Below are 10,659 nucleotides of genomic sequence, written 5' to 3'. Positions count from 1 at the left end.
CTGCCTATAAAAATTAAATATTTTTTTTATAATTCATATTATTAATTTATAATAATTACATCAACAATGGTAGTTTTTATACTCTTTTTCTTATAATTTTGGTATTTTGCATTACATACATCATTATAAATGTCTTCAAATATTAAATCTTGATTCAAAAGTGACATGCCTTTTACACGATCTGTATAAAGTAATAATGCATGAAATTCTGTAAAAACAAAAGATAATGGTGCAGAAGTTGTTTTTGATATATTGCTTCCCATCAGACTTGCTTCAGGAAAAATTAACATTTGCTGATTTGTTAATACACTTTTTGGATCTATTTTTGGATCAATCTAAATAAATAATATAAATTATTTAAAAATAAAATTTATATACAAAATTTATAAAAAAAATAAGTATTTAAGATAAATAACAATAAAATTACCTGAGCATATAATATACCAGTTTCAGTTAACCAACCAAAAGATTTTGGTAAACTACCAAGTGTGGGATAATAAAATTGAATTTTAGAATAAGACAAATGATTTATTACTTCATTGAAGCTTTCTATAAAAAAATTATTTTGATTATATATCATATAATCATATAAATTATAAATATTATAAATATAATTTAATGAATTATATACGTATATTAATAATAATTTACCTTGCACATTTAAATATTTATTGAAAATTTGTTGCAATAAAGGTTTTTCTTCTGGATTTTGTACTGCCCCAATATATTGATAAATTCTCATAAGAGTAGTAACAATAATCACATATTTGTCAGTATTTGGTATTTTATGAAATTCTAAACCAGTAATTGGTGGTTTACTATCTTTTCCTATATCAAATACCTAAAATAAATAAGAATTAAATATTAATTGTACAAAAATATATACAACATAATATAAAATATGATTATGATATGAAAACAGCAAAATTTATAATAAGCATAGATTAAAATAATTAAAGATTATAATTTTATATAAATATTTATTTCATTATTATCAAATTATTTTTAGGAATTCATAAATATCTGTGTTTCTAGCATACAGATGTATTGCACATGCAAAAAGTATAATTTCTAACTCACCAATCCTTCTACCTCTTTGACACCATAAAGAGGTAAATAGTTAGGAAGCTTTGGACATAATGAATAATGGTATAAAGGAAACACTTCTATTATTATGAAATGATAATGCTTATTGACAGTGATATTAAAAATTTATTTCTATATTTTATTTATACCTGACGCCAATATTGTTCCAAGCTTGTATTAAATATTTTATCACCATCTAAACCAATTTCTGTTTCAAAAATGAGACCTTTTGAAGTTCCTAAAAGGATTGGACCTGTAGTAGTATCTGAAGAATTTGAAAAATTCCATCCAACAGCAGTAATCTCATGTCCTTTGAATTTACTTGCCTAAATGAATAAATCTTGGAAACTATATTTCTTTTAAAAATGAACATTTATATAAATTGATATATAAATATATTTGATATATTATATTTTTTATACATTTATATTATATTTACCTGTTTTAATTTTGTTGATTTTCTGTGTAAATAAAATAATTCAGGAGGAGGATTATCTTGAGATTTTGAAACTAAAGCTATTAATAAATGATTACCAAAAGGATCAAGAAACATTCCTGACATATCCATATTTATGGCATATTTAGATATATCGATTTCTGAAAAAAAATATCTTTATATGAATTTATGTTTTATATTATGAAATTTTACTAAAAATATCAAAAAAAATAAACCTTCAGGAGAATCTGGTTGTTTCATGTCAATACGTAAAAGAATATTATTAGCCATGGCAATAATAATAATATTATTGTTAACAACAAAATGTAAAATTTTGTCAGATGGTAAAAAATTAACTTTTTGCTTAATAAATATTGGCCCATCATCTTGAAATTTCATTTGGATAAATCCAGCTGTACTCTAAAAGTTAAATAAAACTTCCTTTATATGATTTTTTAATATAAAAGTTAAAACATTATAAATATCAAAAAAGAAAAGTTAATTCAATTAAATAAAATTTATATTACACATAAACTTACAATATCTGGACGAATTGGTGGCATATGTACTTGTTTTGATCTTTGAGATGCTTGTTCATACTGATCAAACATTGATGTCATTTTATTAATTTATTTAATATTTTTTATTTAATTATAATTTAAAATAAATATATTATAATTATAATTGATAGTTCAAAAAATAATACTTTATAATATTACACTTAAACATAATTAAAATAATATTATTGTTTAATATAATATAAAATTTCCGTATTGAATTTTTAGTGCACTTTTATGACAATGATCATAATAATAAGTCTTATTAAATTTTAAATCTGAACTTTTTTAAATAATTTATTATACACATAATTATAAATCATTTTTAAATTAAATATGATTTATAACAAATTAAATCACTATATTTAAATTTATAAACATTAAATTCACGTTTTCCAATACGAAACAGTATCTGACAACAACTTGTGAAATTTAGTTGCATTGGTAGCAGTGATAAAGTGCAAACATTACGAAATTATATATTTATAGAAACATTAGATAAAAATGTATACGAAAATTAAATAATTAATTAATATTATACATTATTTAATATTTATAATTATTATTATATAGCTTTATACATAAATAATTAATGAGAAAATTTATATAAATATTGCACTTCATTGCATTAACTTCTGGATAGCATATACTGTTTTTACCTACTACATGTTTTATCTCAACTATCTACTTTAAAAACGTGTTGTAGAAAACAAGTGTTTGTATTAGAAGCATTAAATAGCATTAAACGATAAATATAAAATATCTATTATTTAAATGTCTAATATTAATGCAATGGAAAATGAAAGCGATCCAGTGGTTAAAGAGGTACGTAAATACATTCCTATATTGTTTAGTTTTAGGTTAATTTTAGGTTATGTATTTAAATTATATTTTATTTATAATTGTAATTTAATTGTAATTTTTTATTATTATTATAAATAACGATTTATCTATTTTTATTATTTTTAAATAAATTTTTTCTACACAGTCATATTTTATTATATAAACTAAAAAAATAAAAATATAAAGAATACAAATGCATTTAAAGATATGCAGAAAAGAATTTCTTTCAGATTCCAGTATTTCTATCAAAAACACTTGCAGATAAGTTATTTATTTTTCAATATCCTGTCCGTCCCTCAAAGGAAGGTTATGACAATGCAACGTTCTTAAAAACTTCAATAAAGCCAGAAAATCAGGAAGTTCTCATAGAAGTAGCAATAGATACACATAGTGTCAATTATGACCAGAGTAAAGGTGAGCAAATTGCAATAAATGCAGATGGAGATTCAAAGTTACTTGAACAGGAAGATGATGAAAGAGCATTTGATAGGTATTTGAAAAATTATAATTACATGAATAAATTATTTAATTATTTTATTATATATATTATAAATTTTATGTTATAGTAATGTTATGGACAAAACAGTATTACAATCCTCTCGAGCATTGCCAAATTGTTCTAATTATGGAGTTGGTATATTTCAAGATGGAGAATTACATATAACACCATTAAGAGGAATTATTCAAATGCGGCCCCAATTTAGTTATCTAGATAAAACTGATAAACGTGTAAGAGAAGATGCCAAAAATATGGGTGAAGGTAAATCTTAATAATTTTTTATTGATTTAGTTTAATTTATATATGATATCTTTTGTTAATAATAATTTATAATATATATAGAATATGATGAAGAAGAAGAAGGCCCAAAGCAAGTTAGTGTAACTTTTGCTAGACAAAAACCTGAATTTATGAAAAAAATGCAAGAGCAATCTTTTCAACATCATACTAAAAAAAGTTTAGAAGAAAGATGGATTCATACAAATTATATTCCAGTAAATAGTACTCAATCAGAGGTTAATATTTTTATTTATTTTTATAAATTTATTATTGAAATATTTATTATAATAGATATTAAATATAATATATTATAAATATAAATATATTATAAATATAAATATATTATAAATATATTATATTATTAATATAATAAATATATTAAATATTTATTGTATTAATTGCTAATATATATTTTTAGCTTACACGTTTAGAAATGTTTTGTTCTGCTACTGAAGAAACTGTAAATACATTAAATGTATCAACTGAGCAATATTTAGAATTATTAGCACCACGTATAAAGGAAGAACACTTAAAATCAGATGTTTCCAATTATATTACATCTCTCAATTATATTAGAACTTTACCTCTTCTTGATCAAATTAGAATACTTATGAAAGATGGTTAGTTTTTTAAAATTTATGTTTGAAATTTAATACATTAAAGTTTAATTTATTTTAAGTTTATATTAAAATTTAATATCTAAATTATTATTTAATAAATTTAATAATAAATTTCTTTTATAGCTAAAGTAATATCCTTTACACAGTTAAGATCAATATTATCACCAGATCAAGAAACAGCAGCTATTTTAAAATATTTACAACAAGTAGCAGTTTTAGTACAAGGAAACTGGGTTGTAAATAGTGAACTTATATATCCAAAGGATACTGTATCATCACAGAATGGCATTCCGGCAGAATTTATGTGTAGAGCTAGGGATTATGTTGTAAGTGTTATATCTATTAAATGATTTATAAAAAAAAATTATTATTGTATTTTTAAAAAAATTATTGTTTTATATAATTTCAGTTATTATCATTCACGGAACATGAATTCCTAGATCGGAAAACAATTTCATCTGTTATTAAATTACCTCCTGACGAAATTAAAGAAATATTCACAAATTTAGCTGTACATGAACCTAAAAAGGGATGGCATTTAATTATTCCACCTACTAAAGAATTTATTGAAAGGTATCAATAATTTTATATTATTATAAATAGAAATGAAAGGTATTAAATTTATTCTATTTATTAATTTTTTTTATTAGATATCCTGAAATTACACAAAGACAAGAAATGTTTTGGGAGGCAAAACGAAAACATATCCGCGAAGCTATGGAAGTTCAGAATCAAATTCCACAACGTCAAAGGCGGAAATCAAATAGAGAATCTATTGGATCTGAAAATGAAGAAAGAAATGTGGGACGCGGAAGAAAAACGTTAAGAGATTCTTCAATATCCGATAATGATAGTGCAACGGAACCAGTGAAACATAAAAAAACTATTCGATCTCGTAAAATATCTGAGACTACGTGACCAAAGTTGCGTCATTAAAATGTATGATATTACTATACATTTATTGTTGATGTATTTAAAATTACGAAAAATCGTCTGGATCATGTTATTATAAGATACTTGTTTCGATACATTACAAAATTGTATGATATACTTATATTCTTAAATTATTTAGAAAATATATTCTAGTCTTCATTAACTAACATAGCAAACGACAATACAGATTCCAAAAAATATTTATAGAAAAATTTTATATTTTGTTACCTTACTTATTTATTTAATTAGTAAGTGTACCTTTGGTTTCTGTATGTCGTACATAATGTAAATTTCAGTTTTATTTAAACAATATTGTTTATTGAAAGATGTACAAAAATATGATAAATATTTCTTCAATTATGTATGATGAACATAAAAAATTTATTAAGAAATGTTACACTGTCGACAGTGAATGAATACCGGATTATTATAACAAAATTGTAAAAAACATTCGTTTATTATTTCCAATAGTTCCGACACATCGTTGATCGATGAGGCACTGAAAGCATTGACTGAGAAATGACTGATGTTTTTTACTTTAGTAAAAATATTTTTACCAATAAAAAGAGTATAATGTGAAATCATGATTAATATTGCATAAAAATATATATAAAATATCAAAATCTGACAAAATTTACTCAATATGTACTCTATTTATTATTATGATACTTTTATGATATGTAATACTATACATTTGTAGATAAAAAACATTTCCATAAATTCCTTATATCCTCTATTTATTCTAATTTCTTGTTTTAATAATATTATATAAAATTTTAATTTTAATTTTATTCAAATTTGAATATGTAAATAAATATAAAATATTTTTAAAAAATAGGTATAATAAGTATTAAAGAAAATTGCTTATATTTTATTCATTATATTTTAAAAATTACTTCTCTCTTTTAATATATATAGAATGTATTTATGTAAAACTCTAATAAAATTCAATATAGTTATGCAAATATTTTATTAATCATAGACAATAAATATATTATATATATAATTTTTTTAAAAAAATTAAAAAAAATTTTGATTCATTTACAAATTCAACTTTAATACATTAATAAGTTTCATTTTTTCCTCAAATCTTTTCAAAATATTGGTCAAAATACATTATTGCAATTAATTTAGTAGAACAATTCTAAAAAAAAAAATATAAAAAGAAAAAGAAGTATAAGATTTTTTTTCTCATAATTTTGTTTACTCAATTACAAACATCATGATAAATTAAAAAAGAAATTCTGGCATATTTCTTAAAAAATAAATTTCGAAACTAATAAAACAATATACTATTAATTTCAATTCTTTATAATTTTATTTTATAATATTTATAATATTCTTTGTAGAATTATCACAAAGCGTTAACGTAAATTAAAATCTTATGAATGGGAAGAATATTATCTACATATCTATAAGATGGCAATCATTCACCTAATCATTATTATAAAATAGAATATGAGAAGGAGTTGACAAAATTAAACAAAATGAAACAAGTTTCATTAATATAATTTAATATTCATTAATATTAAATTATAAGTATATTTCCGCTTTATTATTATTATTAATTACAATTTTCATCTCGTTTTCCTTATTTTCTTCTTTAATGGTCCATTTGCTTACTATAGGGGCGAAACGGAGGGCGAACACACTTTCTCCTATAGATCTGACAACTGGTGAAAGTATTTCTTACACTTTTATACGTTTAAAACATCCAAATATCTGTTAATCTAATCAATATCACTTTCCTAATAAATAATAATTTTTCTTGAAAAAATAGTAATTTATGATGTAATACAAATCATATCGTCATTACGATAAAATTATTTGATAAGCAATTATATTTATTTGTGAAAAACCATATTAATCAATAGAAAAATATGTAATTATGAATTATTTTTCAATTATTAATTCATTATTAATTCATTTTTTTCATATTAATGGCATTTGTATTATTTTCGACATTTTGCATTGTAAAGAAATGAATATACATATAGTTATTTTAGTTTTTAAAGTTAAACTTTAACTATATGAAAATTAAAGATTTAAGATTAAATATTTAATGATGAGTTATATAAAAAGGAACGATTCATTGAGAACAATAAATAAAAAGTTAATACATTATACAACTATAACGATACGTATATGATTAAGTATACGTTAATCATCTATATAAGAATGCATTTTATTCTTTAACTTCGCGATCTAAATTCAGTTGCAGTTAGTAGAAACCGGTTCGATATCTGAAAAAAGTCAATTCTCTTCGACGAGGTCAATTTTCTAAGGAACGAACGCACCGAGGTTTGAAGTATATAGGAGGAAACAGACAGTTAACCGTTCGATATATTATATATTGAAAGTTTGATCGTTCGGACAAAGTAATGCCCAATGCGTAGGTGGAACTTGTTTTACTCAAGGAACAAATTCAAAAATACGCGATATTAATTGTTTGATGAATTGAATGATTGATTGCATAATGCTAGAATTATATAATTAATTATAACCAACAAAGATATCTTTATTATTGACACTTATTTGTCATAGCTTATAAAAATGAGTGTCAACAAAAGTATCTTTTTTTGCTAATTTTTTTACAAAAATATATAATAAATAAACGAAGATATTTTTGACAAAATTAATATTGATATTTATTTTCTATTTAAATAGAAACATATAGATACTGATATACAGTTAATTATACATTAAAAGCTACGTGCTTCGTTGATAAGAAAAGGAAAAGTTACTGTACAAAGAACAAAGAGAGACGAAGAAAGTGAATGACAGCCGAATCCTGGAACGATCTTGTCGATGGCTTCAATCGAAAGTAATCACTCCCTCGATTTCCGTCAAGTGAAAACAATGACCTTCGATGGATGTCTCTGAAAGAAAGAAAGTCCACACGATCCATTTCCATACAATTTCAATAAATTACACGCTAAACAGTGCATTGAATTCCACGAAGAGGAGCGACAATTTACGCTCCCAAAGAATCAAGAAAATGAAGAAAAGAGATCGAAAGTTTCTTAGCGGATGTGAATTTTTCTCTTCCGGTTAACATTCTCGATCGGTTAATTGAATCAGTTAATAATGTTAAAATGATTCATTTATACAATCGATCATACAATATATTAATATTTTGTAATATTTTTGTATATTTATACAATCAATTGATTGTATAACAATAAATTGATTGTATATTTATACAATCGATCATACAATAAAATATTAATATTTTGTAATATTATTACATAATATTACGTTGAATCAATATTTTGGTATAATATGGTATAATAAATTGAATTTTTTTTATTAAAATACAAATAAACAAATATAAAAAGAATACAAGATTTTTTATAAATATGATTAAGATACAATAGCATTCTGCGTGAAAGGCTATCAAATTAAGTACAGATCCACCTACTTTCAACATTTTAGTAGCACAGTGTACAACTTACGATTTAAATGAAAAGCAATTAAAATTTATGTTTACAGTATGTGCAAACAAATTTAAAAACGCACAGAAAATAGATTAAGTTATATGCGAAAAAGTAATGTTAATTCATTAATTGTCAATTTTTAGCTTTGAAATTTTTTAAAAATTATCATAATTATAAAGAAAAGAAAAGGAAGAAAGTAATTATCATAAATATACATATATATAACTTTATTATAAATAATATAATATAATATTATATATATTAATTATATTATATCATAAAATTATCATAATTATAAAGAAATGAAAGAATGAAATGGAATGTATAGAATAAAAATGGACGAAATAAGACTTATGCATTATATGTTAAAAATAAAAGTTCATTGTTATATATCAAAATTAAAGTCACGTTTATTGAATGCAAATAAAGTCAACATTGTAAAATTTGACGTCGAAATACAACGACCTACTATTGAAAAGAAATTTTCATGTAGTGCGTGGTTGAAAGTCAATTCATTCGATTTCATTGGGATCCCATTGGTATTGAAAGTACTTTACGGAAACGATCCGGCGTGAAGTCTTATATATATGGAGATAAAAAATATCAAAAGACTTTAGCTATCGGTGATGTAAGAATTGCATTCAACCGTGCAATCAATTTGTTGCTTTTTCTTCCGATGCTTCGTTAAAATCTCATTAGTCACGAAAAAATATTTGTTAATGTACAAATATGTATATATTGCCAATAATTATACATTATTTATTTCTCTATCTTTCCATTTCTATTGATAAGTTGTCGGCATTTATGTAAAAAAAAAAAAAAATTGTGAGGAATTTCATTTAAAAGTTTCCAACTTGATGACAACTTTTCTTTTTCACTTTGTAGAATTGTAAATATTTATTATGTTTCATCTGCATATTGTAAACATGTTCATACTACGATGTTTTGATTTGTTACATACATGAAAATTCTATGTTTAACATAATTAAGATTACCTCTGATTTTTTACGATCTACATGTCACATATTCTACAAATTAAAGCTATCTCATGAATTATATTTCAAAAAATTTTTTAAGCATAAAATAGAAATTAAAATATTATTTGAAATTTTTATACATTTTATCCATTTTGTAAAATGAATAGACAAAAAAAACTGGATGAAAGTTGGATGAAAGAAATTTTTTTTACAAATAAAATTAAAACAGTTTATTAATGATTAAATGAAAATAGAAAGTTAGAAAGAAAAGATTTTAACAAGCAGAAAAATAATAAATAGTAAAAAATAACTACTCTTCCATGAAATTTTCAAAATCCTTTTCTTTATTAAGAACAATTCTGAAATATTGCGTTTTATTTCAATTTTTTCTTTCAAAAGTTTTTTAAAAAGTTTTTATCAGATTATTTCAATTATATATCAATTCATTTAAATTTGAAATAAATTGCATGTTATTATTCCATATTATTCCATATTATTTAATTACATCATTAAGACGACTTCACAATCTATCAATCTAACAATTATTATAGTCTACAATTATGCTCTTATATTATTATGTATATCATTTATACATCTAATTATTTCTCGTTTAAGATCATCTTTGGAACCAAAAATTTTCAAGAACATCTTTGTTTTACAATATACATCGGTCAGTGTCTCCCACTACCCCAAAGTAAATCCAGATATTACTTGGTGGAGGTAACTTTCAGCGAGACACGCTATATAAGAGAATGAAGAACCGGCCGGCCAAGATAAAGCTTGTGTATTGTCAATCCATTCATCGTGCTGTTACTCCTCTACCTCCGTCGTTGACAGGTAAGTGGGGTAAAAAGTACGTTTCTAAAAAAAAAAAAAAAGAAAAAAGAGAAAAAGAGAGAAAGTAAAGAAGGGATGAAGGAACATCAGGAAAAAAAATGTGAGATTAGTGACGAAAACTTTGACAGTGAAAGTGTTTCTTTATATCCGATGAT

At 22.9% G+C, this 10,659-nt stretch overlaps 3 protein-coding genes across 4 annotated transcripts in view; 2 read left to right on the top strand and 1 right to left on the bottom strand.

Annotated features, from left to right (window-relative positions):
• LOC102681976 (vacuolar protein sorting-associated protein 18 homolog) overlaps positions 1 to 2,506 on the bottom strand; it is a 5,798-nt gene extending 3,292 nt beyond the window's left edge. Inside the window, exons 1-9 of the mRNA XM_031508533.1 lie at positions 2,062 to 2,506; positions 1,759 to 1,942; positions 1,526 to 1,683; positions 1,236 to 1,412; positions 1,081 to 1,128; positions 652 to 841; positions 428 to 549; positions 116 to 335; positions 1 to 4 (exon numbers count right to left, since the gene is read on the bottom strand). The exon at positions 1 to 4 is cut by the window's left edge and continues 120 nt beyond it. Coding sequence (XP_031364393.1) covers positions 1 to 4; positions 116 to 335; positions 428 to 549; positions 652 to 841; positions 1,081 to 1,128; positions 1,236 to 1,412; positions 1,526 to 1,683; positions 1,759 to 1,942; positions 2,062 to 2,142 — 1,184 coding nt within the window. The 5' untranslated portion in view covers positions 2,143 to 2,506. The remainder of the gene's footprint in view (positions 5 to 115; positions 336 to 427; positions 550 to 651; positions 842 to 1,080; positions 1,129 to 1,235; positions 1,413 to 1,525; positions 1,684 to 1,758; positions 1,943 to 2,061) is intronic.
• Positions 2,507 to 2,532: 26 nt separating this feature from the next.
• LOC102681490 (DNA-directed RNA polymerase III subunit RPC5) lies at positions 2,533 to 5,887 on the top strand. The gene is made up of 8 exons (XM_006611512.1): positions 2,533 to 2,904; positions 3,153 to 3,412; positions 3,489 to 3,682; positions 3,764 to 3,936; positions 4,119 to 4,320; positions 4,444 to 4,646; positions 4,730 to 4,893; positions 4,971 to 5,887. Exons 1-8 carry the CDS (start codon positions 2,854 to 2,856, stop codon positions 5,236 to 5,238), a joined length of 1,515 nt encoding a protein of 504 aa, XP_006611575.1. The 5' UTR covers positions 2,533 to 2,853; the 3' UTR covers positions 5,239 to 5,887.
• Positions 5,888 to 10,368: 4,481 nt separating this feature from the next.
• Positions 10,369 to 10,659, top strand: part of LOC102681276 — a 6,836-nt gene continuing 6,545 nt past the window's right edge. For both annotated transcript variants that reach the window (XM_006611511.2, XM_006611510.2), the window contains exon 1: positions 10,369 to 10,504. The gene's annotated coding sequence lies outside the window, so the exon portion shown is untranslated. The remainder of the gene's footprint in view (positions 10,505 to 10,659) is intronic.

The sequence above is a fragment of the Apis dorsata genome, unplaced genomic scaffold (genome assembly GCF_000469605.1).
Source record: "Apis dorsata unplaced genomic scaffold, Apis dorsata 1.3 scaffold_88, whole genome shotgun sequence".
Classification (NCBI taxonomy): Eukaryota; Metazoa; Arthropoda; class Insecta; order Hymenoptera; family Apidae; genus Apis; species Apis dorsata.
The sequence above is the reverse complement of the archived record's forward strand: the minus strand, read 5'-3'. Positions and strand labels throughout refer to the sequence as shown.

Coding starts and splice junctions, on each gene's coding strand:
- LOC102681490 (XM_006611512.1), top strand. CDS start 2,854: ATGTCTAATATTAATGCAATGGAAAATGAAAGCGATCCAGTGGTTAAA. Junction 3,683..3,763: donor TGCCAAAAATATGGGTGAAG/GTAAATCTTAAT, acceptor TAATATATATAG/AATATGATGAAGAAGAAGAA. Junction 4,894..4,970: donor ACTAAAGAATTTATTGAAAG/GTATCAATAATT, acceptor TTTTTTTATTAG/ATATCCTGAAATTACACAAA.